General features: G+C 50.1%; 1 protein-coding gene across 1 annotated transcript in view; it reads left to right on the forward strand.

Moving 5' to 3' along the window:
- Positions 1–20,224, forward strand: part of CACNA1C (calcium voltage-gated channel subunit alpha1 C) — a 638,289-nt gene extending 618,065 nt beyond the window's left edge. The window contains exons 39-47 of the mRNA XM_058559143.1: positions 3,456–3,557; positions 5,982–6,109; positions 6,570–6,704; positions 8,277–8,629; positions 11,695–11,823; positions 14,374–14,480; positions 14,829–14,932; positions 16,800–17,135; positions 18,188–20,224. Coding sequence (XP_058415126.1) covers positions 3,456–3,557; positions 5,982–6,109; positions 6,570–6,704; positions 8,277–8,629; positions 11,695–11,823; positions 14,374–14,480; positions 14,829–14,932; positions 16,800–17,135; positions 18,188–18,490 — 1,697 coding nt within the window. The 3' untranslated portion in view covers positions 18,491–20,224. The remainder of the gene's footprint in view (positions 1–3,455; positions 3,558–5,981; positions 6,110–6,569; positions 6,705–8,276; positions 8,630–11,694; positions 11,824–14,373; positions 14,481–14,828; positions 14,933–16,799; positions 17,136–18,187) is intronic.
- The last annotated feature ends 7,656 nt before the right edge of the window (positions 20,225–27,880 follow it).

A 27,880-nucleotide genomic window follows, 5' to 3' on the forward strand; every position in this document is an offset into this window, starting at 1 on the left:
AGAAAACACTGGTGCACCGAAGCCAGGACTCAGCGCCGTTGACGATGCGCTGTCTGAGCAAACCAAGTCCCGGCTAAAGAATACCAACAGTGGGTAACAACGCACAAGGAGCTGATCCAAGATCATCCAATACGCACAGCTAAGCCTGAGGAAACAGGCAGTCCAGAGACAAGGAGAGAAGCCAGCCACATGGGAACTATAGTCAGGTCAAGAATTACTCTGTGTGGGGCCGGCCCCGTGGCTTAGCGGTTAAGTGCACGCGCTCCGCTGCTGGTGGCCCGGGTTCGGATTCCCGGGCGCGCAGCGATGCACCACTTCTCTGGCCATGCTGAGGCCGCGTCCCACATACAGCAACTAGAAGGATGTGCAGCTATGACATACAACTATCTACTGGGGCTTTGAGGGGAAAAATAAATGAAGTTATAAAAAAAAAAAGAATTCAAGACAACTTTCAACGCGAAGACATTTATCTGCTGTACAGCATTGTCCCTGGAGTTCACGATGCTGTAGTGCACACTTAAAATTCTGTTAAGGGGGTAGACCTCACGTTAAGTGTTCTTACCACAATAAAATAAAAATTTTTTAAATGGAATATCTACCAAATGGCCCGTAATGCCAACTGAGAGGCAAACCTTCATCAGAGACTAGCTTCCCACAAACCTGTGGAGCTCTTAAGTCTGGGAGACAAAGGCAAGTTCTTAGAAGCAATTAGAAAGAAATGTAAGAAAGCATCTAAATTTGTGAGGATAAGCCTTACCTCAGCCCTTACCCTTCAGACTTTTGAGAGTGGGAGGAATTGGAGAGAAACTACACCTACTTTGGAGAACCAGGGCTCTCATCCCAAGTCCAGTCTCGAGCCAAAGAAACCTTGGGAAGAGAGAAGGAAGAGATTTTGAAACACTTAGATGAAGTTCCATAGATACATCGATCATTGCGAGACTAAATTAAGGCTCGAAAAACCGTGAAAGATCCTTTTGGAAGATGTATACATTGCCTAGATCTGCTGTTAACAAATGATCACCAACTGGGTGGCTTAAAACAACAGAAATTTATTCTCTCACAGTTCAGGAGGAACTGTTCATCGCAGTGTCGACAGGGTTGGATCCTTCAGAAGGCTCTGAGGGAGGGTCTGTTCATGCCTCTCTCCCGGCCTCTGGTGGCTGCCGGCAGTCCTTGTCACTCAGTGGCGTGTATCTGTGTCCCTCCGGTCTCTGCCTCCGTGTTCACAGCGCCTTCTTGCCTGTGTGTCTCTGTGTGTCCTCTCCTCTTCTCGTAAGGACACCAGTCATGTTGGATTTACGGCCCACCCTAATCCCTGTGACTTCATCATAACAAATCACATCTACAAAGACCCTATGTCCAACTAAGGTCACATGCTGAGTTCCGGGTGGACATGAATTGGGGGGTATACTCTTCAAGCCAGTACAGACAATAAGTGTTTTTGAGCATTATGTGAATTAGGACTCTTCCATTGCATGTGTCTGAAAGCACTAACTACCTTAACCATGAAGGGCATTGATTGTCTCCATAACTGGAATGCCCAGGAGTTGTCCTCTGGCTTCAGGTCCTGTTTGGATCCAACGTTCAAACGGGGCACTCAGGAATCCGTCTCTCTCTCTGCATTGCACTTCTGCTTGCTCCTGTTGGGCTTCCTTCCCGGAGCCTCTCCCCGGTGGCCACAGGGCAGATTTCAACACAGGCAGTCTGACCCAGAGCTCCCCACCACTGCTCTGCCCTGCCTCCCCTGTGTGACAGCAGCAAACATCCCCTGTATTGGTTTCCTACTGCTGGGTAATCAGTTACCACAAACTTTTTGGCTTAAAACTATACCCAGTTATTAGATCACAGTTCTAAAAATAGGTCAGGAGTCCAACCATGGCATAGCTGGGTTCTTTGCTCAGGGTCTCAGAAGGCCAAAATCAGGACATTGATCAGGATGTGTCCTCTTCCCGAGGCTCTGGGGAAGAATCCACGTCCCAGCTCATCCAGGTTGTTGGTGGAATTCACTTCTCCAGCAGTAAGACCAGCTCTCGGCGGGACGGCTCACAGCCTGCAGCTGCCTCTCTTGGTTCAGTTCACAACATGGAGTGTGCTTCTTCCAGGCCAGCCAGCCGCCACGCCACTCCTCCCCCCGCTCCCGGCCACAGAAACCTGTCTGCTTCACCTTTGACCCCCTTTACACAGTGCTTTTTTGATTGTTTGTTTTGTTTTATTTTTTATTTATTTTTTATTGAGATATAATTGAAATATAACATATTAGTTTCAGGGGTACAACATAATGATTCGATGTTTGTATATACTACTAAATGATCACCATAATAAGTCTAGTTAACGTCCATCACACACAGTTACAAATTGCTTTTTCTTGTGATGAGAACTTTTAAGATCTACTCTCTTAGCAACTTTCAAATATACAATACAGTATTATTAACTATAGTCACCATGCTGTACATTACATCTCATCACTTATTTTATAACTGAAAGCTTGTGCCTGAGAATTCTCTACTTCTAAAGAGCTCATGTGATTAGGTCAGGCCCACCTAGATAATCTCCTTATCTCAAGATCATGTGTGCCATAGAATATAACCTAATCTGGGAGTAAATGAAACCCATCAGATTCACAGTCCCGGGATCATGCAGGGTATGTGTGTAATGATGGTTGTGGAAGAAAGCTTGGGGGCATCCTAGAATGCTGCCTGCCACGCCCTCTCCCCCTGCTGCATGTCTCAGCTCTCATTCCTCGTGGCCGTCAGGCAGTATCCCGGAAGGCTGCGGAGGCTGCATGGGACAGGCATCTAATTAAGCCTGTTTTACCAGTGGAGAAAGTAGACCCAGAGAAGCTCCAAAACCACAGAAGCCAGTGTCTTCTGATTTCTGCTTCCACTCTGAGGTTTTGCCACCTCCTCCCCGCAGGAGACTCAGCAAAAGGCTTTGACACAGAGGTCCCCCTGCACGTGAATCTTCTGTGTGGGTTTGCAAGGGGAGATTGCTCTTTTTTCCAATCACCCACATTTCCCTGGCCTCCCACAGAGGCCGGTGAGAAATGCCGCCCACGGGAGCAGCCCCTATGCTCTCCTGGCAGGTGGCTGTTGAGCTCAGTCCAGCACCAGCAGTCTCGTCAGCTCCAAGTGCCACCCACCATTGAAAAGCAGCGTGTGGGGGTGAAGGGACGCCACTGGCTAGCCTGAGCAGCAGGCAGGGCAGAAGGGGAAAGGAATGGCATTGGACAGGGACAGGAGGGAAGGCAGAAGGAAGGAAAAGGGAGAGCAATATAAAGAGAAAGGGGACGGAGGTGGACAATGGGGAGAAAGAAAGTGAAACTGACAGATCCAGGGCTATTTGTGGGGCAAAGTGCCACCAGCAGTGGCTTCCCACTTTGTGTAGAGGGACCCACCCTATGGGAGGGCCCTCCAAAGACCTATGATCATTTCTGGTTTGCATCTCCCTCCCATCAGGGAACCTAGAACAAGCCAATGAGGAGTTGCGGGCTATAATCAAGAAGATCTGGAAGCGGACCAGCATGAAGCTGCTGGACCAAGTGGTGCCCCCTGCAGGTGGTAAGCGCTCCCTGGGTCTCCGGACCCTTGGGATTTGCCGCCCCCACCCCCCGCGTGGTTTCTCCACCCTTCACCTCCTCCAGTCCTCCAGCTGTGGCACCATTAGAAATGTGGACACAGCCCCTGACACCTGTGTCCTTGAGTCTACTAGCCTTGCAGGAGGTCTGCTTTCCCCAGACCCTTCCTGTGGGGCTCAAAGGCCCTAATGGTTAGAAGGGATGAGGGTGCGAGGCCCTTCACAGACTCGAAGAGAGGCTGTCCAGTTGGAAATCTGGTCCAATCCTGCATTTTACAGATGGGGCCAGGCAAGGCCCCTTGATGCTTAGAGGTTTGGCAGAACTTCCAAGGAAACTCTACAAAGTATAGGTTTCCCCATAAACCAGTGGGCTGATTGCTCTAGGAATAATGGGGCCCTGAGATCCCCTCTTGGTTGAAATTCTTTTTGTTCTTCCTAGGGCAGTGTTTCTCATCCCTATTAAATCCAAAGCCCCTTTTCAAAACAAGTAGTTTATTATGCCCCTACTGCTATCCTGAATGAAAATTATAGATAATACAACCTTGCTACATATATCATTTCCAAAATATTAATGTAATGCTTCCACTCTGACATAAAATATATTAAAATCAATGTTTTCAATATGTATAAATGCTCAGGCACGACTATGCCAGTTGTCATAATTAACTGATGAAATGCATGTATAAGCCCACTTATGATGAATAAGTTTGTATTTAAAGGAAGTAAGACAATATTGAATATTGTTGACACTTTGTCATTTGGAAGTAAAGGCTAAGTATATTTACACACACACACAATGTATACATACATATACCTAGGTACATGCACTTACTTAGAATAAATGCAGAATGATGTAGGCAGGTCAGATACAGTGGGTGACTCAGATACACAAGGAGCATTGCCATCAGGAATACAGTTTTCCAAAATGTGAACCCCTCTTGGTCAAGTTGAAACAAAAGAAAGTACAGTCTTCCGTCAGTTTACACAGCAGTTGTAATCCTAGAAAATTCCGGATATATGAAAACCATGCAAAAAATGTGTTCATATGTAAAATGAAGTTAGGTTCTTAACTCAAATAATTATAAGCAAGTTGTTCCCCAACGTGGACATCTAGCATAATGCTTGAAAGCCGTGCGGAGTCAAAGCTGTTATTTGCTGTACAAAACCCTTCTGTGCTTTAAGGGACACATCTAGAACCACTTAACACCACTAGCACCCCCAAATCACTGTGACAACTGAAAAAGCCCCATGCATTCCCAAAACACTCCTGGAAAGGTGATGCCACCCCTGTTGAGAGCCACTTCCAAAGGGAGGGCAGGATTGCTAAGTGAAGGATCCCCTAGACGGCCAAGCAGCACCTGATGTTTTACAGTCATTGTTTCATTTAATCCTTATAACGCTTCTATGAAGTTTGCTCAAGGAATTGGCTCTTGGAAGCTAAGTAGCTGACCCAAGGCTGCATGGTGAGTACATGGCAGATTCAGGATTCAAACAGGTCCGAGGGACGCCAGAACTCCAAGCTGTTCCCCCTGCGGCTCTTCCTCCCTGACTACTCCAGACAGGGGCTCAGGCTTTTCCCTCCCACATGGGAATGAGACCCTTGCCAGGTGGAAGACTATCACTGCTGTGGATCTGGCCATTCTTAAGGGACAACTGGGAGCAGGAGAACCATCACTGGTCCCTAGATCTAACCCAACCTAGCTGTCCCCTGGGCCTGTTGCCCTGTCCTTCGCAAAGAACAGGGAGATGGAGCAAAGGGCCTACGTGTAGGGCATGAAGTGTTCCCCTTGGAGACTCACTGGCTCCTCCACCACCTAGTTCATTCCCAAGACGGAGGCTGAGTATGTCATGTGTGACTTGGGTGCCAAGCCCAGCAAAGACCCAGCCAAGCCACATGGTAAGATAGCCCAATCTGTCTGGTTGAAAGAAAAACCCAAGCTTAGACAGGCAGAACACACGCCTCCCACCAACCTTGAAGCAGAACTGTTTGCACTCAGGGACTGTTCAATGTACGATGGGCGTCTGAAGCTTTGGGATCAATAAGTGCTAGTTAGAAACGTCAGTGAGGTAAAAAAAAAATCAAGGTGGGAAATAATTTTGACAATAGGCTACTTTTCTGTTAAAAAGAAGGAATAAGAATATATTTGCTTATTTGTGTAAAGAATCTCTGGAAAAAAACTCAAGAAACTAAAAAAAATGTTATCTATTAGGAGGTGGTATCTAGGCAGATGGGGGCAGTGGGAGAGAGATTTTTCAGTGTATTTTTTTATGTATTTTTATCTCTTTGAACCATGTGAATGTACTATCTCTTCAAAAAAATTAAGTTAGAAAAATTTAAGAAAGTTTGGATGCTGAAAAAAATTAATGAGGCCTAGCTGAATTCCCTGTCCTCTCTTCGAATGTCTCAGATGATGAGGTCACAGTTGGCAAGTTTTACGCTACTTTCCTGATCCAAGAGTACTTCCGGAAATTCAAGAAGCGCAAAGAACAGGGCCTTGTGGGCAAGCCCTCCCAGAGGAACGCGCTGTCCCTGCAGGTGAGAGGCAGGGGGGTCCGCACCCCAAAGAGAGGCCTGATCACCTTCCTCTGACCTCTGGCCAGAGCCTGGAGGCCAGAGGGACCTGGAGGCCAGGTCCCTTCAGAGGGAAACTTTCTGAGAGTTCCAAGGTGGATGTTGGAGGGGGTGACATCCTCCTTTCCCTCCTGCCGTGCTCCCCATGCACACTGCCCTCCGCAGTCGTGCCTGCCGCAGGGCCCCCCAGAGCTTTCTGGAGCTCTGCTTGAGTTCCCGTGACAGCCCTGCTCGTGTGCCTCCATCCTTCCCGGGTGGACAGATGGGTTCTCCACTCGGGGGCAGACACAAGAGGTCCCAAAGTGCGTCCTGGGTAGCACAAGCAGATGTACCTCAGAGGCTCGCCTGCCGTGCGGAGGAGCAGGGGGGCCAGGTGACTGCGGGGAGGAGTGCCAGGGCCCTCACATATCCCTCTGGGTTCCAGGCTGGCTTGCGTACACTGCACGACATCGGGCCCGAGATCCGCCGGGCCATCTCTGGAGACCTGACGGCCGAGGAGGAGCTGGACAAGGCCATGAAGGAGGCTGTGTGTGCTGCCTCCGAGGACGACATCTTCAGGGTGGGTAGATGCACAGTCACACTCGTGTCCCTTTGTAAAGTTCGCTGTGAAGCCAGAGGGGGGCTGGTGTCTGGAGACAGCCCTGAGCTCTAGGGCGGAATCCAAGCTCTTCCCGCTCAGCTGTTTCCTATCCTGCCACCTTTTCCAAGCCCGACTCCACCTCAGGCCAGGGCTCCCAGGACGTGTTGGCTCACAGAGCATCGCTGGCTCTTGGGGAAGGAGGGGAGGAGCTGTTTTCCTAAGGGAAATGTTTCCTAGGAGAAACTGCTACATTACAAGTTGCAAAGTGGTGGCCCCTGGGCCACGTCTAATATGCAGGCCTGTTTTGTTTGCCAACATTTGAAAATCTGGCACCTTCAAATAAAAGTCTAGACTTCTGGCTTCTCTTAAAAAAAATCAGAAGATCTGGCAATCTTGGGCTTGTGTCCTCACATAGCAACAGGGGGCTGAAACCAAGAGGCGATTGTCCTCTTGAGATAGAGCATGTGGTCTCAGGTCACAAAAGTCCCCTCTAGCCTCTGTCTCTTCCTGGACCTGGAGGCTGACCATGAGCTGCAATAGGAAAAGTGACAGGACTGTGCCGGAACACTGGAGCTCTTGTGTCCAGCTCTCTTCACTTGTTTGCGGTACCCCGAAGGTATTTGTCTGAAAATCCTTCTATAGCAAGGGAGAAGCTAGACAGTAGTTGCACCAGGGCCTGCTCACACCTGTCCCTCCCAGCCCCCAGGCCCTCTTCCCGGGCTGTAGGCTGTAGGACACCGTGAGGTAAGGTGAGCCCGTCCTGCCTGTGGCTGTCCGTCATCACCATCCTCATTCTCATCGCTGTGGAATGTTCGTCACTGAATGGCCTCAGGGGCGCAGCACCATGTTAACAGCAGCCCAGCGGGAGCCCAGGGACCTCCGTCAGCAAAGCCCAGCGGCATTCTGGTGTCAAGCATTAGACCCACTTGCCTGCTTGCCCAGGACAAGGAAAGAATGCTGAGAAACACTGCTTCCCGGTGTGAGGCGTCTGAGGGTCTCCTGGGGAGAGGAAGCCATAATATAATTGATATAGTAAATTCTTCATCCTTATTTTCAAAACCATTTGGCCCACATGGTTTCTAGCTCAGCGAGCCAGTGGATTTCCATTTTTAAAAATCTGGTTAGAATCTTCCGGTCTCTTTCCCCACCCCTTGGCCCTCACAGTGCCTGCCTCACAGCTGCCAAACCAAGCTGCTGGCTGCGGTGAAGGATTGCCATCCTAGACTTGTCCTTGAAACTCAATCCCCGTCTTCAGGGGCGGCATTAGAAACTTCCAGGGCGACAGCCTCCCTGCCTGACCGGGTTCCCACAGGAGGTCCTGTCCTCCATCCTTCCCCCAGCCATTTTAGAGGGCAGCGTCTGGGGCCCTCCCTCTTGAGCTGCCAGTCCACGTGGGTGAAGCATTCCTGGTCTGCCACATGCTGCCTGGTGTGGCTGCACTCTTTGCGGGGCAGACCACCCTCAGTGCCCTGCACTTCTCCGACCTGGCTGTCTGGGGAGAGGGAGCTGAGGGGCGTTCTCCTCCAGCCACCCCTCCCATCTTGCCTGCAGAGGGCCGGTGGCCTGTTCGGTAACCACGTCAGCTACTACCAAAGCGACGGCCGGAGCGCCTTCCCCCAGACCTTCACCACCCAGCGCCCGCTGCACATCAACAAGGCGGGTAACAGCCAAGGCGACACTGAGTCGCCATCCCACGAGAAACTGGTGGACTCCACTTTCACCCCCAGCAGCTACTCGTCCACTGGCTCCAACGCCAACATCAACAATGCCAACAACACTGCCCTGGGCCGCTTCCCCCGCCCCACCGGCTTCCCCAGCGCGGTCAGCACCGTGGAGGGCCACGGGCCCCCCCTGTCTCCTGCCATCCGGGTGCAGGAGGCAGCGTGGAAGCTCAGCTCTAAGAGGTAAGCAGGAGGGTGGGGCACCCAGGGCCCATGCACGGGGGCCTCACGCACTCCAGCCCAGAGGGGCCGGTGGGGGGGAGGAGAGTCTGGCCCGGAGGCCGGTCCCTCAGCTCTCCAGCTGCGGTGGAGGCTGCTGCCCCAGACCAGAGAGACAGCTAGGCAAACACTGCCTCCCAAGGCCTGCCCTTGACTAACCGTGGCAGCCACGCTCAGGGGAAGGCCCCATGGCCCCACTGGCCAGCCGTGTCCTGAGGTGCACGCCTCTGGACAGAGCCTCCTCTGCTCTCTCATCCTCCCCGAGCAGAGGAGCCCTCGCTGCTGCAGCCTGTGAGGTTTGCATCCTGGCTAAACAGCAGATACTGTTCCCCTGGGCTTTCCCCAAGTCTCTGCCCAAGCCTGGTCTTCTGCACAGCCGCGACGGAAATAGAGCTGCCACCTCTTCCTTAGACCCTTCTCACTCCTCTAGGGAGGGGCATTTTGGTGCAGGAGGCCCTTCGCTGTAGCACTTGCCCATTCTGCGCCAAGGTAGGATCATTCCTGGTAGTCTTGACTGTGTCTCCCAGCTCCTGACTCGCTCTTCTCTCCCCATCCTCTGCTCCCTGGTGCTCCAGGATGCACTGCTATGATGTGCTGGGATGGTAGGTGCTGGCTCCCGTGCTCTAGGCCGGGGCCTGGAGGGTCTCCTCCCTGTTTGTTCCAGCAGTGCCCGGCTTCCCGAGGTGGAGTGGGAGAGCACACACCTCCACATCTCACCACTTCACCCTAGTGGAGCTGCTCTTCCAGAGCAGGACAGCCGCCCCCAGCAGGCCGGCAGATCCCCAGCATTCCAGGTGCTTGGGCAGATCTTCTTTCCTGCCCTCTAGCTCAGAAAATAAGTGAGAAGTACGAATGTCTTTCTAAATCCCTGGACAAGTGGCCTGAAGCTGCTTTCATCCAAGGAGCCAGCAGACCTGCCCCCGGTTCCCTTCATAACGCCCATTATCAAGTGGCCACGTGACAGTGTCTGATGACGGGCAAGTCAAATTGGCCATCCATCTACCTTACTCTCTGGAAGACTGGCTGGTTAAACCCCCCAAAAGCAGTGTTGGGTGAGTCCTTCAACTCAGGAGACATATGTTGCTGCCTCTATGCACAGGGCAATGTGGATTTTGCATGCCCATCTGAGAGGCTGGCTTTGCACAGGAGAATATCGAAGTTTAAGTGGCTGGCCCATTGGATATGGAGGCTGGTGGTCTCGGTGGCCCCCTCCCTTTCCCGCAACCCTCCTCCCTCCTCCACCTTCAGGGAGTCTGCCCTAGTACCATTTCTCCCCCGCTCGCCTTAGCAAAACCTCTTTTTAAGGCAGGCTCGTTGTGTCCGTCATTAGCTTCTTTTAAGTGTAAACTAATACCTCCTTCGAAGGGTATTTTCATATTAAACTTTGTGCTATATTAAATTAAGGAAGAGTGATTTTTAGAGAGGAGATAGGGACAGCCATCAGGGGATTTTCTTCCTCTCCCCACAGACACATCTGTTCATGACATATGACGCACACAAAACACCTAGCACAATGCCCAGCTCATAGTGTCACTAAACGCTGGCTCCCACCCTTCCCTCACAGTTGGTGGAAAACCACAGTCAGGGCACTAAACTTCAGCTTGATAAAGAAGAACTTAACCGAAGTTCTAGCTCTGGGGCCTTGTCTTTCATGTGGCAGCTCGAGGCCAAGTGCTGTGGCTCCAGCGCTGGCCTGGTTTTTGCTGGGGACGGGCCAGCACATCTTGCGCACAGCAGCCCCCAAGAAGTGGTATTGCCTGCCTGCCGCCATCCTCCGTCTCCAGCTCATCCCATTGTGCCTCACCAAAGCTCCTTCCACATCCCTGTCCTCCCACTCCATCGAGAACCTCCGACATCTCATCTGTCCTTCAGACTGTGGGGTGGGCAGCCATCTGTTGGGGCCTTCCCCGGAGAACCACCCTCACCCTTCCTCAGGGGCTCAAGGCCCAGGGTCAAAGCTGGGGCCTGATCCAGCACTCAGCTCCGAGAAGATGAACTAGGATGGTTCCCTGATGCCCTCAGGAGTCTGAGGATAAAATGGGTCCCAACATTCAGGATCTATAGGAGGAAACATGGAGGGGGGTACCAAGCTAGGCACAGACAGGAAAAGGGAGAACACCTAGACCAGAGCTAAAGAAGACATGACCAAATGAGCAGAAGACCCTGGCCCGCAGGGAAAGCAATATAATCCAAGGCACATCCTGGTATGGGAGGGTCTCAAGCTCAGGAGGGGCTCAGGTTCAGGAGGGACACAGGCTCAGGAGAGCCTCAGGCTCAGGGGGGCCTCAGGCTCAGGAGGGACTCAGGCTCAGCAAGGGCTCAGGCAGCAGGGACTCAGGCTCAGCAGGGGCTCAGGCTCAGGAGGGACTCAGCAGGGACTCAGGCTCACTCCCCTGAGCTCAGAAGAATAAACCCCTCTACGTGAGGCTTCTCTGTGCCTTCACTCCAGGGAGCCAATGTCAAACTTAAAAGCATGTCAAAATATGACACCAGGAACTTCTCGGCTCTGCCCAAGAAACACCAAAGGCCCAGCTGTCTATAGTAGAGGGAAGGGACAGCCTTCTTCCTGGCCCACCCTGCCCTATATTTGCAGCCCAGGACCCTTCTTTAACAGCTGACCCTTTCCACCTTTCAAAGCACCATCTCATCTGTTTCTTCCTTTGTTGCTCACAGCAAGCTCTGAGGCAGGCAGGGTATATATTAGTCCAGTTTTATTGATGAGGATACTGAGGCATTGGGGGGCTAGGTGACTTAAGCCAGAGGGTAACTGAATTGGAGTCAGAGCTCAGATCTCCTTGGATCCTAACCTGGAGGTCCTTCTCCCTCATAGAATCCTAACCCTAATCCTAATGCTTCTGTGGTTCCTCAGCTTTTCAGTACTTGTAGAGGAAGAGGCCACAACAGTTGCGTGTGAGTGCGTGTGCGCAGGTGCACGTGTGTGAGTGAGCACGCGCATGTGCTGCCTTTCTTGCTGAGGAAAGGGGAGGAGGCTGGCAGTTTCTGATTATTTTTCTCCCTCTTGGACACAGGTGCCACTCCCGGGAGAGCCAGATAGCCATGGTGTGTCAGGAGGAGGCCTCTCAGGACGAGACCTATGACTTGAAGATGAGTGAAGACGCCGAGCACTGCGGCGAGCCCAGCCCCATCTCCACAGAGAGGTGAGCTCTGCTGCCTCCGCCCCTGCAGGGGGGTCTGGGGGCGAAGGGCACATCTCTGGAACTCCTCCTCTGGGCATGATTTGGGGGAAGGGAGGAGACCACACATCAGAGCATCTGTCACCTCATCATGGAGGAAGAAGCCCCCGACCCACATACACACACGTGAGCCTTCCTCACGATACAGTGCTTTCAGGAAAACTTCTAAACATTGTTTCTTAAACTTTTTTGATGACAGCCAACCATCATAAATATATTTTATAGTAAGACTCACTACAGACATACATAAGTTGACAATCATATTCATGGAACTACTTATAATAAAGCTACCCAGCAGAGGGCACTGTTGGCAAACTGGCTGAGATTTTTGCAGTGCTGGAATTTTGTTTTTTTTTTTTTTTTTTTGGTGAGGGAGATTAGCCCTGAGCTAACATCTGTTGCCAATCCTCCTCTTTTTGCTGAGGAAGATTGGCCCTGGGCTAACATCTGTGCCCATCTTCCTCTACTTTATATGTGGGATGCCTGCCACGGTGTGGCTTGATAAGCGGTGTGTATGTCCGCGCCAGGGATCCAAACCTGCGAACCCCAGGCCGCCGAAGCGGAGCACGCAAATTAACCACTACAGCACCGGGCCAGCCCCAGTGCTGGACTTTTTTAAGATAAGGGTTTTTTAACTGCAGGTATAGACCCATTAGAAGGTTGTGACATTTACTTAGTCAACCTTCCTTTGAAGCACTTTTAAAAGAAAGCATAGCATAACATAGCACAGCACAGAATAGCATAGAGTAGGATAGAATAATAGAAATAGAAAATAGTGTTTCCAATGTTACAAAGGTATTATTTTGTGAAACGTTTCATTGCCAATATATGTATGTGTGTACTGAGTCTCCTAAAATGTCTTTATGACTGTGAGTTGCATTCAGAAGTTTAAGATGCACTGTTTTAGAAGCTTTTCTGAAAGCTCTCTATAATAGGGAAGGACCAGCCCTTTAGGCTTTTGATTTTTAGAGAATACGCATTAATACACAGCCACATGTCCCAGAAATCAGGAAAAGCATCCGCTTCCGTCCACCTTGGCCCTTCTTGCATAGTCAGCGCATCCAGCACTCTGCCAGTTCCATGGCCTTGGCACTCAAGGAGATTTTACAGACTAGTTAGGAAGCTAGAAGGATCTCAGAAGAGGAAGGTGACGTGGAGATTTTCTAACTGATTTCTCACGGAGCAGTACAAACAATGAGGGGTACAGTCAGTCAGAGAAGGTCAAGGTCAAAGTGACCGTAACAGGCACCAGGCACAAGGTCAAACAGAAGCTGGGTTTTCAAAAGTGGGTACACTTTGGATAAGAAGAAAATATAATAGAGAGGGCTTACCAAGTTGAAAATGAGAGGAAGGTTTGGAGGTTGTCGTTCAGAAACTTTCCTATACGTCTACAAATGCTCAAAGGCAGCGTGCCGGGAGCGGAGAAGGCAGCACAGTCTCCACCCTCAAAGTATGTGAAGTCACACCAGGGACAGAGTCAGCGGCCTCATCTGTAAGATGCAAGGTTAGAATGCAGCCCGGCTTCTCGGGCTGTAGGCTGCTCCCACTAGGATTGTGAAACCAACCTAGTGGATTGCAACTGACATTTTTTTAATGAAATAGAGCAGACTAAAATAGAACGGAAACTATCAGAGTGCAATGCATGCAATAAAGGTAAGCATGGTTCACAGACTTTATTCAGTGGTGTGTCTGTGCATCCTGGGACTATGTAAATATACTTCTTATTATGAGTCTCCATCAAAAAGGCTTAGAAGCCACTGACTAGATGTCCCTGCGGTCCCTACAGCTCTGCTGTTCCCTGGCTGGAGCATTGTGTATTTGTTGTAGGCAGCTGCTTACGTGCTCTTGATAATGAAGAGGTGGGCAGGCAGGGAGAAGTTAGTGCGTGGGGGATAAGTTTGTGCTAAAGTTGGGAGTAGTTGTGATAAATAGCGTCAGTATGTGTAAACAGAGGAGCCTAGGCCATTCCTGGGAAGAACCTTGTGGGCCTAGAGTTTTTTTCCAACTTTCTCAACAACTTTGACCCAAGAGTGCCTCCACTGCCTCAAATCAGAAATGGAGGGGGGCCGGCCCCGTGGCTTAGCGGTTAAGTGCGCGCGCTCCGCTGCTGGCGGCCTGGGTTCGGATGCCGGGCGCGCACCGACGTACCGCTTCTCCGGCCATGCTGAGGCCGCGTCCCACATACAGCAACTGGAAAGATGTGCAACTGTGACATACAACTATCTACTGGGGCTTAGGGGGAAAAATAAATAAATAAAATTATTAAAAAAAAAAAAAGAAAGAAATGGAGGGCTCGTGGTAGACAGGCTGCATGTGAGGAGCTGGATGCCGCAAGGCAGGGCCCAATTCCCTGGGGTGGCAGGTTCCTGCTGCCCCTCCCAAACCTTTAGGAAAGCACACAGTGGGGCCCCCTTCACTAAGGAGAAAAGCAAACTGCCTTCTGGGATGGCAGCTGTGCCTCTGGGGTGGCACTTTTCAGCCTCCAGGAACAAGCCCACGAGTTCTCTGTTCCAGGCTCTCCTATCAGGATGATGAGCATCGACAACTGACACCCCCCAAGGAGGATGAGAGGGACATCCGGCAATCTCCAAAGAGGGGTTTCCTCCGCTCTGCCTCCCTAGGTAAACACACACACCCACTCTCCAGAGGTGGCCGGCCAGCGCTGGCCCCCGAGATCGACTGTCTGGCGCTGAGGGGGACTGAGAAACCATCGTGGCCTGGCTCAAACAACCCCACACGGAGGGCTGGGCAGATTTCCAAAACGATGAGACAGAATGCCAAGGGCAGGGCTCCTGGGATGGGACTTGGACATATGCTACATGATATGTCTCAGAGAAAGGCGAAGGGGAAAGAGGAGGTGCCTCCAGGGCCACTAACGCTGCGCCTCGCCCCTCTCACTGGCTACGAGCCATCACAGACCCCTGTCTGCCCTACCTGTGCTGATCTCAGTTCTTCGGCTGGCTTTGCAGGTCGGAGGGCCTCCTTCCACCTGGAATGTCTGAAGCGACAGAAGAATCAAGGTGGAGACATCTCTCAGAAGACAGTCCTGCCCTTGCATCTGGTTCATCATCAGGTAGCCCACACTCTTGGTCAGGCCACTGGCCACCACTAGCAGGCTAGTCAACCCCCATGATTATGGGCAAATCCCCAAGACACCAATCAGTCTTCCTGTCTCAGACCACTGCCAGGTCCCTACCCATGGCCCTAACCACCCCCAGGTGAGGGGGCTTTTCCTATGCAGGTGAGAGCCTTATCAAGGGCTGTCACTTCCCCGAGTGGAGACCTAGGAAATACTGGCGAGTGGGAGCTCCACATGGTCCCAAAGGATCAGCAGCTGCAGGATTGCACCTGTGCTTCCTTCTCAAGGGGCACAGATGCTCCCTCCCCAGACACTGGATTCCACTACAGGCCACTCAGGCAGGTGTGGCCACACCTAGAGTTGCAAGACGCCTGGAAATTTAGCTGCACAAAAGTCTATACCCTGAAATATAGAAATAAGCAAAGAATCTGCCAGCAACAGGGTCAGGAGCAGGGAATGATATCCAGGGAGATCCCATAGTTGGAATGTCTCTTGGCACAGCTGACTCCACCTGAGCTAGTGCTATCTGAGACACCAGTATCGAATGTCCTCTTAGTATCTCAGAACCCATGGAAACCCCCAAGAGTTATCTAAGGCAAGTCTCTTACCTCCAGGCAAATTAGGGTCTAAACTAGAGTTTCCTAAACTTTTCACCTCTTTAATTATTTACTCCGTTACCATGGGCCTGTGCTTTAAATGACATTTTTATACCCAAAGGCATTCAACTGCCAATCAAAGCTTATAATCAGCATAAGATGGCCAGTGTGGCTTGGCTAAGTTGATATTATTTCAGCTCAAAGAAATGCACTGTTTTGCTCAGCGTGTGTGGCACTGCCTACATACATATGATTTCCACTGGGCCTTCTGGAATATTGAGCGCAGCCTTACACTTCCTTCTCATCTCCAGGGACCCAGGGACCCCAGGCTGGGGACCATTAAGAGCAGTGGGCAGGGGTGGACGGCAAGCTGAGGGTACTGTGTGTGCTGTTTTAAAGGATTTCTAGAAGTTGATGTCACCCGTCTGTTCTTCTCCTGCTGGGAGGCAGGAAACTCCTCTCTGGTTACATTCTCCCCTTTACACACTTCTACACCCTCCAAGCCACACAGCGATGTTCCCCTTCTCTCTGCCCCCCCAGGCTGGGCTTTCCCCCCCGCACAGAGTCGCTCTCCCAGCAATGCGTCACCTCAGAGCAGGTGGTTGCGGCAGCTCAGATGGGGCCGTGACCCACCCTCAGGAGGCTCAAGGACAGGGGGGCAGAGGACACGACCGTGAAAATACCTTCATCGCTACGTAGCGTAAGATTGGAACGGCAGCTCAAAGACGAGCCGAGCGAGAGACTGGCAGGATGTTATTAACGGCCCAATTAATGGTAAAATCTAGACAGTAAGTCCCGTTTTGTCTAGCTCTCTGGTGCACAGCGTACTTCCTCACAGACCTTATCTCGCTTGCACCTCACATCGGCCCCACGAGGCAGGTAGAGGGCATAATGTTCTGGTTTTACAGGTGATGCAGGCATCATTCTCTCGTCTACTGGTGAGAAACCAAACACGAGAGAATCCACAGCTCGTGGGTAGTAGCCCAGCGCTAAGGAGCAGGTGATCTTGATGCCACGCCTGATTCGCAGCTTTCTGAATTTAGAGCAGAAAGAGATCACTTTAGACTGAGATAATCACAAAATATATTTTAGGATGGATGCAACTTACACTGGGTCTTGAGGTAGGATTCCGACGAGTGAAAATGATGGTGGTGTGAGTTCCAGGCAGGGGGAGTCAGCTGGAAACAACAGCTACTAAGAGGCAGAGGCCTGCCTCTCTCGGGCCCCACCTCTCCCAGTAACTCGTGCTCCTTGTGTGTCCGCAGGCATTGGCAGTGGCGGGCCTGAGCCCCCTCCTCCAGAGAAGCCATTCCCCCACCACGTTCCCCAGGCCCTGTGCCACGCCCCCTGCCACGCCTGGCAGCAGAGGCTGGCCCCCAAGGCCCATCCCCACCCTACGGCTGGAGGGGGCCGAGTCCAGCGAGAAACTCAACAGCAGCTTCCCGTCCATCCACTGCAGCTCCTGGTCTGGGGAACCCATGGCCTGTGGTGGGGGCAGCAGCGCCATCCGGAGAGCACGGCCTGTGTCCCTCACTGTGCCCAGCCAGGCGGGGGCCCCGGGCAGGCAGTTCCATGGCAGTGCCAGCAGTCTGGTTGAAGCGGTAAGTGAGTCCAAGCTGCAAGGCAGACAGGCAAGGAAAGGCCGAGGGCAGCAAGGGGACTTTGCATGGAGAATTGAGAAGGGAATACCCAGTTCTTTCCCAAGTAGATTGGATGTCAAGTCTCTTGGCCAGAAAGGCCCTCACTCTCAGGGCCTGCAGAAGGAGGGCATGGCCTGCAGAAAATTATGACCACACAAGACGCTCTCGGCTTCTGTTGGGCCTGATGCAGAGGGAGAGAGAAACGACTGACCAACGTATCCCTGCCACAGGCTGGTGAGGCCCTGGAGGGCTGTGGGCTCCATATGAGCCCAAGGTCCGCTGTGACGGCTCCAGGGGCCAGTGTGAGCTTGGGCTGCGTTTGTCCACGTGAAGAGTCAGTATCTGTGCTCCTGGAGCCTGGTGCTCATTAGAATACCCTGGGGAGCTGTGGAAACCTACGACAAATTAAATGGATATTTTTAAAGCCCTTTGATTCTAATGCACAGCCAGCATTGAGAACCACTAGTCTAGAACGAGAGTGCTGTCAGTTCCACTGTACTCTGCCCTGATCAGAGCATCTAGTGCAATCCTGGCACCTCATTTGAGGGGATCTTTGACAAATTGGAACAAGCCCAGAGCAGGACAGCCAGGTTGGCAAGGTCACTAGAAGCCGTTTCGTATGAGAACTGGTCGAGGGAATTACGGAAGGACCCCTGGAGAGGAGATGACTTAAGAGGCCGTGATACACATCTCAACCCTGGGAGGCCCCATGGCCTGGGGCAGGAGGTCTTGAGTGCAGGACCAGAGAGACTAGATCACCCTGACAGGCAGCTAAAATGTCTCTCCTCTGGCCCACACACCCCTAATTCCTTCGAGCGATGCTCCATCTCCCCTCCTTTCCTCTAAGCACCCCTCCCAACACACACACACACACACACACACACACACACACACACACACACACACTTCCTGAAGTCACCAGTCAGAAGCCTCGTGCTCTGGCCCTGAAGAGCAGAGTTGAGCTCCAGGAATAATGTTCCTCTTTGGTTCTTCTTCATACCCCTCCTCTTCAGGTCTTGATTTCAGAAGGACTGGGGCAGTTTGCTCAAGATCCCAAGTTTATCGAGGTCACAACCCAGGAGCTGGCTGACGCCTGTGACATGACAATAGAGGAGATGGAGAATGCCGCCGACAACATCCTCAGTGGGGGCACCCGGCAGAGCCCCAACGGCACCCTCTTACCTTTTGTTAACTGCAGGGACCCAGGGCAGGACAGAGCAGGGGGCGAGGAGAACGAGACCTGTGCACCCGCCCTGGAGTGTGGGAAGGGCGAGGGGGAGCTCCAGGACAGCAGAGCCTACGTCAGCAACCTGTAGGAGCTAGGGCCGGGGAGATGCTGGGTTTTTTATTTGTTTCAATGTTCCTAATGGGTTCGTTTCAGAAGTGCCTCACTGTTCTCGTGACCTGGAGTTAACCGGAACAGCGTCTTCATTCATTTCGTTGGGACAAGACGCAGAGTTGGGTGGTGTGGAGAGTCAGCTTTTCAGGGGGATGAGAAGCAACAACCCCAGTGTGTGTCCACAGAGGTAGAGTGGGGAGGAGGAGGAGGTGGAAGAATCAGGGAGGGAGAGCAAGAGGAGAGACGCCTGCCCTCCCACAATATTTCAGGCCCTGCACCAGGAACCAACAGTCGCCTCTGGGCATGAAAGAGAACCTCAGCTTCCTGCGGTCGCCCTCACCAAAAGGACCCTATGTCAAACGGGTGTCTTTCAACCTTGCTTGTAAAAAAAAATCATTTTGCACATATTCTGTATGAGCCTCACTGTCTCATAGAGCCAGGGCCCTGTGGATTTGCAGAAGGAAGCAGGGCGTGACTTCAGCAAGGACCCAGCCCCACCCTAGAGAGGGAGGAGGAGGCAGCAAGAGGCTACAGGAGCTCAGGGAGCCAGGATGGAGGGCGAGGGACGCGTGGCAGCGCGTGGCAGCGTTGCAGCTTCACACCGAGGCCCCAGCCACCCCCCACCTGCATCGGGAGCAGCCTACCTGCACAGGCCACACCGAGCTCAGAGCTCCAGACCAGCGGCCAGGCCAGCATCAGGGCTTGGGGGAGCCAGCCCTGCCGCCGCGCCAGGAAGGGGCAGCTCGCTCCCAACCACAAGAGGCGGTGCTGAGCTCCTGTTGAGCGCTCTTTTGTTTTGTGGTTTGACATTTTTCTTGACAGCATGTTGCAGTTTTTGTTTTGGGGTTTTTTTTTAATTATTATTTTGTTTTCCCGGGGGAGGGGAGGAAGAAGAGTGTTTACAAAGTTTCGTAGCTACCCACTTTGCTGTTTTCACTTTTGCAAATGTAAATCAGGTCTGGTTTTATTGTATTATTTAAACGGTTGTGGTATCCTTTCTCTATGGAGGGTTCAATAGAGCTGCTGTAGGAGAGTTTTACCAGCCATTGTGTATGCCCAATAATTTGTTTTAATTTCCGTAGATAATAACAAAAATTGGAGGGGTTTGGTTTTAGAATTTAAGGGTAATCAGCAATGCACTCGCTATGGTCTTGCACACATGGGTGATTGAGTCAGGTTCTTTTTAATGCTGGGTGTGTTAGTGGGTGCCAGCGAGAGGAAGCATGTATGACAGAGTCTCTGTGAGTGTGTGTGTTCTGTGTGTGTGTATTGGGTTGTCTGTGTGTGTCGTACATGTGTATGTGCACCCACACAGTGCACCCTATGCGTGCACATGAGTCCACAGCTCCCCCTTCTGGTTTAACTGTGGGGAGATCTGAACCTGGGGCCATTTGAAAGCAAAAGCAAACCACTGTCTCTACTTCTGAAACGGGAATCAGTAACTCTTTGCATTTTCTGTCCCACAAGATATGCAAAAACAATGCAATAATATTCATTTTAAAACTACAATTGTGAGTTGTGTTGGCATTAAAACTGTATTTAAAAAAAAATACACAGAAATTTTAGGGAAAACTTGAGAAGGCATTTTGCTTCGATATATTCCGTGTAATGTTTTATTGCATTGATAATGTTTCTGTTGAAGAAACTGTTATACTTGAATTCAGGTCAGTTTCAGTATTTTACAAATATTTTTTTAAAACTGAATTGCAATTGTGCCAAGCGAATATAATGAATTGAATTAAGTTTGTTTTTGAATTCACTTCTTGTATATTTTGCTGCATGTAAGTAAATCATTTTGTATTTGGAGTGTGACAAGCTATACCTTTGAACTCTTAAGTTCTTTTCTAGATGTGGTTGGGGGAAAGGGAATGATTTTTCTTTTAATATGTACAATGAGCAAAGGTATCACCAGTGTAAATCATTATTCTGCTATCCACAAACAGGTTTGGACATTACTGTTTTGCATATCTTGTGTTCTCTTCTGTTTCCCTCAATTTTTCTAAAACTATATGATAGGTATATTTGTACTACATCTTCCTTTGAGAGACCAGGACATATCTTATTCCAGTCTTTGCTTTGTCCACTCTGCTTCAGTTCTCTGATTTGGAATTTCTCTAGGGACAGCCCTTCACCATGAGGGGTCGTGAGGCATTCTGACCAGCCTCTTTCGTTGCTGGGCTGACATCAGCATCCCCCACGGGAGGGGGGGCTGACTTCTCTGTTCACTCCCACAGGGCACACTTTCCTCACTGGTTTCCTCAGGAAAGTGCACACTGACTGAGAGGATGGAATTTGAGTCGGGCTGGTTGGAGGGGAAGGGAATCCTCGCTCTGGCAACTGCTCTACCGAAACTCTGACAGCAGGGGCCAGAGAAAGGCAATTGGGTAAACTCTGTGTCCATCCAAAGTCAACTCTGTCTTGCTCACTTCTCCATCTTCTCCTCACTCTGGAGCGGAATTTCCTCCAGACCTGCCCTAGTGTGTGTGGCAAACATGGAGGGGACCAGGACCAGGGAGGAGCATCAAGAGTCCACAGTGATGGTGGAACCAGAGACTTTGTAGGAGCATCTCTTATGCCTGCCTTCATCCACCTAGAATATCACCCTATTGGTGCTGTTTCCTTTAAGTAGATTTCAATGATGATAGTTGAAAGGACTGATTTGGGGAAAGCAGGACCCAACTATTCACCCAGAGTTGACCTCGTGAGTCTCTTCCAGTCCCGGTGTTCTCTCAGCCCTTCTTGGCCCTTACATGAGCAAATCTAGAAATGGCAGTCAAGGAAAGTCCATTCCTCAGTGAAGACGAGTTTTACTTTCATGGACTGATTCATGAAAAAGTAGAGGAATGTGCTGGACACTCTCAGGTTAATTGCAGTTGAGAAACAGAAGAGTTTTTTTTCCTGTTTCTCCAAGCCCAACCCATCTGAACTTTCTTGGGTTCTTTTCAGTGCCATCAAGGTCTTCTAGAAATTCAGTTTAGGTGTCATTCTTTGTCCAGTTTCCCAAAATGTCTGCCTCTGTGCTGCTAAGATTTTAGTTATGTTGGAGAGGGGAGCCCTTTTGGATTTATGTCTGGTTCTTGCTGTACATTCGGCCCCTGGATAGAAGTTTGGAATCTTAATTGACCATACACTTACACACATACACACACAGTCAGCCTTTTCATGCTGCCTTCTATTTTCCTTCGGGACTTTTCATCTGCATCACCAGTCTCACTGGCCAGTGGCATGGGCTGCAGGATGGGCTCAGGCCAGCTGCTCCCAGGGCCCTGCCTAAGTACAGTCGCCTTGCCCTTCACCGCTCGCACCCGCAGGCTCCCTTCTCCTTTACAGTCAGCTCTGTCAGGAAGACCAGCTACCCCTCCTCCTCGCAACCTGCCAGAACCATATCAGAAGTGACAAGGGCACCTTGCCCTACGCTGCTGTGAAGGAAAGGAGTTTCAGGTGGGAGTTGCCTAGGCGTCGCGGCCAGTGGGTCTTTCTGAGCCTGAGCTCTTGACCAACTAGTGTAGTATTCACGTACAATATCTGTTGTCATGACAGACTGATAAAATCAGTCATGAAATCGATGAACCTCTTCCACAGTGTACGAGGCGATGTTTACTCTCCACCAAAAGTAGAGCTTTCCCCATGACCTTATAAAACATAGTCGTCAGATCTTCTGAAAACCCTTGAGTGGGAGGAGGAAAGCAGCCGGTGTCTGAGGACCAAAAGGACTCGCAGGAGTTGAGGTTCTGGGGTTTGGTAAACATGATTTTATCTGTCCTCTGACTGGCCCAGCCTCTTTTATTTCCACACCTTGGTCTTTTAATCATTATTCATGTGCATGGCTATGTTAAGCAGAAAGATTCCCAGCTGTCTCCTTTCTGCCTGTTCCTAGAAGGTTCTTTTTGGTCTTGAGGTAAAAAAAAGGAGACCTCTTTCCTAGATATTGGCTTCATTTATGAATTTTTCTCTGCTTTGCTTCAGAAGCTGTTATAGTCCCATCCCTTATCTTCTAAGTCTGATAGGCGTCCCTCTGACTGGGAAATCCAAGGACAAAAGACTGTCTTTTATCCCCCTCGGTGACCCTGCTTCCAAATTTCAGTGGCTTGTCTGGAGTGGAACTGCCTAGCACTTTCTCAAAGCCATCCTCCTTCCAGAACTTCTCCTGGATCGTTCAGCAACCGCAGAGAAGTATACCTTTCAATGCCAGAGTAATATCCTTCTGAGAAATCAGAGCGCCCTGAAAATGAGGAGTTTGAAGTCATCAAAAGGATGATGGTTGTTTTACAGAGGCCAGTTGGTACGTGCCCATCACTCCCAAAGGCCAAGAAATGTAACAAGAGCTTAGATTAGGCACAAAGAGCCCTGGTAGTCAGGGTTGTTAGCCTCTCAGACCATAATCATGAATGTCGTTGAGGAGGATGGTGGCGTCTCCAACCCCAGAGCTCTAGAAGTATTGAAATGTCACTGTCTGAGAGTTAGAAATAGTTTAGGCCAAGAAAAGAGCAATGTGGTGTCAAGAGGAGGCTTCACACCCGGGTTAGTCAGAAACTTGCTGATAGAGACCGAGCCAGTTCTGTGTTTTTAAAGACATGGCTCTGGTCTGGGGAAAGTGTCAGCATAAAGAGAACTGGAAGGGAAATGGGGCCCAAAAAAGGCATGTTTTGATTCCCCCGGTGTCTGTTCCTGTTTTATGGAAAGAAGTGTCTGGTTAAACCACCCACAATGGCCAGTACAGTGGAGAGGCTGATGCCTCAAGGATCTACTTTGGAAGAAGAGAAAAATAAAATTTTGGTCCGGCATTGTTTTCCCAGCCAAACCAACCTATCTGGCTGGCTGTGGGGTGCCTGCCACCCTGTCTTCCCGCTCCGCTGATGTCCCTCCCCTCTCATTAGCCAGTATGTCTCCTGAGACAGGCGGGAGGGAAGCCCTAGTCCCACTCTTGGCGAAGCTCTCAGTCCCCACCCTCCAGGTTCTTCCGCAGCCACACCTGAGCACACAGAGGGACGGAGATGAGGGAAGGAAGCGTCCTGCAGCCGTCAGGGATGGGGCCTCTCCCTGTCCTCAGCAGACTCTCTTCCCGCTTCCTGCCCAGCCCCCGGTTTTCCCTCCTCCCCCCAGTCCAGTGAGAGGACAGAGAGTTGAAAGGATCCCGTGTGCAGTGCAGATTCTTACATAGTTTCTTTGTGAAGCCGTTTCTGGTTTCAAATTTATTTATTTATTTGTTTTTATTTCAAAGCAATGAAACATTGCTTTGTGGAGCCAGATGCCAATATAACAGGTCAACGGGTTCTGCCAGATTTCCACATTGTTGGGGTCACTGTGCACCCCAATTTTCAGAGTCTAAATAATCTGTCTCGTGGGAGCCTCCCAGAAAAGGTAGCTTGACTCTTAATCTACCATGAATCAGACATTTACTACAAAGTTGCCGACTAAAAATCACTCGTGTACCTCATACATAAGAAAATGTTTCACCAAGGTCCTTATCAGAGAAAGCTCTTGGTGGAAGAAGTTGTAAGTATTGAGGGAGGGGATTTCTGTGTGAGGAAATACAGAAATGGACGGGGTGGTTCCCAGTCACAGTCTGGGCCTGGAGGCTCTTGTTCTGGTGGTCTTAGAGCCGTCAAGTTTATAAGCAGGGGGATAAGGAAGGCAAGCAGGGGGATAAGGAAGGCGAGCAGGCGCCAGCCTCAGCATGACTTGCTGCCATGAGACCCTGAGGGCTGCAGATCTCAGGCCCCCTGCACGTAGTCTCTCCTGAGCCTGCAGCCAGGAGGAGAGAGAAGGGAAGGGAAGGCTCCTTTCTGTGGAGTCACAGGAGGAACAAAAGAGGGTGGGGCACTGGGCCTTGCACCAAGCCCCCTCCCCCTAAGACTTCCCACTATGGAGAAACTACACTGAGGCTTAAAAGGAAAAAACAAACCTTGAGAATCCGGGGCAGATGGTCTGTAACAATCCTGTGCAAAGGGCTCCTTTAGAAGGTAACTCAGTGACCCAAATGCCATGGGCACCTTTCTGCTTGGACGCGTCCCACCATCCATGCATTAGGCTGCATCCCGTTCCCCCAAACTTGGAATCCATTTCTTGACTTCCCAGCCAGATTATGCACCACCCCGTAGCTGTTCTGGCCCTGCCCAGAGGATATGCTGTTCTCCCAGAGCCTCATGGAAATAAGGTCTAGCACAGATATAGGTTGTGAGTATCAAAGCATAAGCAGGTTTTGACAGGTCTGTAACGATAGTTGTTGAGAACAAGCTGTGGAAAAACATACAAGTTCATTAAGAAATAGGGTGGCAGGTCCCCAGTCGGTGAAGCACTGGAATGGCTATTACTCTCATAATTGTCCTGTTTAGTTTAATCCCCCAGAGATACCAAGCGAAACATCCCTCCGTGTAAGAGGCTCCAGATACAGGCCCTCCATGCTGTCTCTCCTCACGTCCCCCTGCTCAGGCCCACCTTCACGCCCCCAAACCAATCTGTATCATGCTTGTTCTCAGAGACGTGGAAAAATGGACAGTGCCTCCTTTCACCCCAACGCCTGTCACCATCCCCACCTGCTCACACCACACCTGCCCCTCCAGGCTCCACGACTGCACAGTCTTACTGTTGTAAATATTGCTGTACAGTTTGTAATCATCAAAGAAGCCCGTTATCAAAGGCCTCACCTGCTGCACCTTCTCATCCTTGAGAAAGACCAGGGAATCTAGAAGGGGCAACCTTTCAAGGAGAGCTGCAGGGTCATCTCTGTGTGAGAGGCTATGTATATTCCTGTAAGATTGCCTTTTTATCTAAGGAATGATGTTATTTAAAAAACAAACAAAAACAAAAAACAAGACTTGCAAATAAATTTCTTAACAACGTCTACATTGGTTTAATCGTATCTTCCCTTTTCCATATCCTTTCTCTTCTCCTGTTTCCTAAAGGTCACAAAAATATACTTCACTCTCAAATTATCATCTCAGATCCTCCAAAGGGGAGGACGGCTGGGAAAAACATGGGAAATCTGAATCCAGTGATAATCTCTAACCCTATTTTAGCAAATAATCTCATTATCCACCTCTTCCTTCCAATGAAGAGATTACCAGAAAAATGGTCAAAAGATGACGAGGAGACAGAAGAGGAGGCGTTAAATGGATAATCCACAAAACAGAAGAGCTGCTCCCAAATATTTGGAAAGGCACAAAGCTGGTTTTGAATGAAGGGAGGAAAGAAGGGAGGAGGGAGGAAAGGGAGGAGAGAAGGAGGGAGGGGAGAGCTAAGGTAATAGATATTGAAGTACTTTGAAGACTGTAAAAATGCAGGGGTTTTCTTTGTGTGTGGGGTTGTTTTTTTGTTTGGTTGGTTTTGGTTTTTTTTTTTTTTTTTTTTTTGATTATTACACTGACTCAGGCAAAGCTTCCAGAATAATTCCCTGTGTGAAAATAATTTGTCCCAAAAATTCATGTGTCTTAGTTAAATATAGTTATAAGAAGAGAGCTCTCCCAACCCCGCCCATGCGTGGCCTAGTCCATCCCAGGAACTACAGGGCGCCCACCACCCTCCCTACTTCCCTAGCCCGGCCCCCCCCCCCCCCCCCCCGCCCTGCCCTATTGCCCTGCCCAGGCCCTGAGCGCTGGAGCCCAGTTTTGCAGAAGAAAAGAAGAGTGGAAGGGCTGCAGAGAGCAGCAGAGCATGGACCTGCTCTGAAACTGCTGCTTGCCCAGCTGCCCGCGCAGGTGAGGGGTGCTCCACCGGGACCCGCCCACAAGATCACAGCCCTCTCTCAGATCACAGTTGCCAGACATCATTTGAAAACCAGAAATTATTAAAGCGCCAAAGTTTGCAAATGTTCTAGTTAATCAACTAGAACAGATTCAAGATTTACCCTATAATGAAATTACTCTGTCTTGCATTTGGGTATGCTCTCTTGAATGGGAGTAAAAGGAGTGGAAGTTTGGTTGACGGCAGTAATTAAACATGACTGTGAGAACCTGTCACTAAAGTGAGTCATCCCTCATGAGTGTAGGGCCTCACTTCTGCTTTATAATTCGGGGTCAACTGTTTGGGTCTGGCCTGGCCTTCAACTCCTCTTCCTGCATCAGATCTGCTCCTGCCCATTTCTTCCTGTCTCCCCACAAGGTAGATGTGGTTGTGGATCTGATTGGTTGGAGTATTAGACACTAACTGGCCCACAGGCACTAATGGGCTGGATTACTGCATGGTAAAAAATCAGTAGACACACATGGCACTCTCTCTTGTACTTTATTTTTCCTGCCTCCATATGGTAAGCAGAACTAGGCATTCTTCCTATATATCTCTACCTCTTTCCCTATCTCTCTCCCCATTTCCATATGGCTTGCCAGGTAAGTGGGCTCAGCAGTCTCCCACTCTCTTGCCCTTCACAGGCACATTGGATTTATCAGCCCAAGAATTTAGGCTGTGGAAAGTAGGGAAGAAACTGAGCTGACCATGAGCAAAAGTGATGGGTCCCAATCCAGCCTTCACAGAGCACTACACTGTACATTATCAGACATTATTCCAGCTAATAATAAAATAGCACTTATATTTCTAATTGGCTACGATTCCATGTGTATGATTTCCTGGGGAATCTCACAGGGAGGAGAGGCAGGGCAGGACTTGGCACTCTGAGCAGCTTAAATAACATCAAAATCCCATATAACCTCATCAAATAGGTTGACCACTTAGCCCATGTGTTTCAGTGATGCCCCATTGACAGTCCATGTGACACAATTTTGGAATCAGAAAATCTAGTTAACATATTTGTATGCAATTACCTGTGCAGCATGATTCCTGACACCCAAGAAAGCCTTCTCCTCTCACAAGTGGCACATGCAATTCTAGCAGTAGCGTCTCCTCTCTTTAACTTAAGAAATTATTCTCAAAGTGTGGTTTCTGAACCACCCATCAGAATTACCTGGGATGCTTGATTAAAACAGATCCTTGGAAGTTGGAGCCCATCAACATGCAGTTTAGCAAGCTCTCCAAGTGGGTCTTGTTTAGACCCAATGAACCACTGGTATCAGACTTTGATTTTTATTAAAATGTAAAGTCCCTGGGAGAGGAAACTCTTGAAGCTTCTTTTGTTCCACTACATTTCAGTGGGAACCAAAGATCTGAGGGTATAAATTAAAGATTTGAGAGCAGGTTTTGATGGGAAATGCAGGCAATGGGGAGAGAGAATGGAGAGGGGAGGGAAAGTATGGCAAAGCATGCAAGAAGGTAGTGGTTTAGGTAAAAAGGCCAAAGGCATCGTGAGCCAACTTCTTCTATTGCACCTACCTAGGAATTTTGATTTGGCTGGGGAAGCAATGAAGTCAGCTAAGGCAGGTGATCTGGCCTCTGTTCCAAGGTCCAGCGAGAAAAGAAAGATGGCTTGACCTTCTGC

Source organism: Diceros bicornis, chromosome 17 (genome assembly GCF_020826845.1).
Source record: "Diceros bicornis minor isolate mBicDic1 chromosome 17, mDicBic1.mat.cur, whole genome shotgun sequence".
In the NCBI taxonomy this organism is placed as follows: Eukaryota; Metazoa; Chordata; class Mammalia; order Perissodactyla; family Rhinocerotidae; genus Diceros; species Diceros bicornis.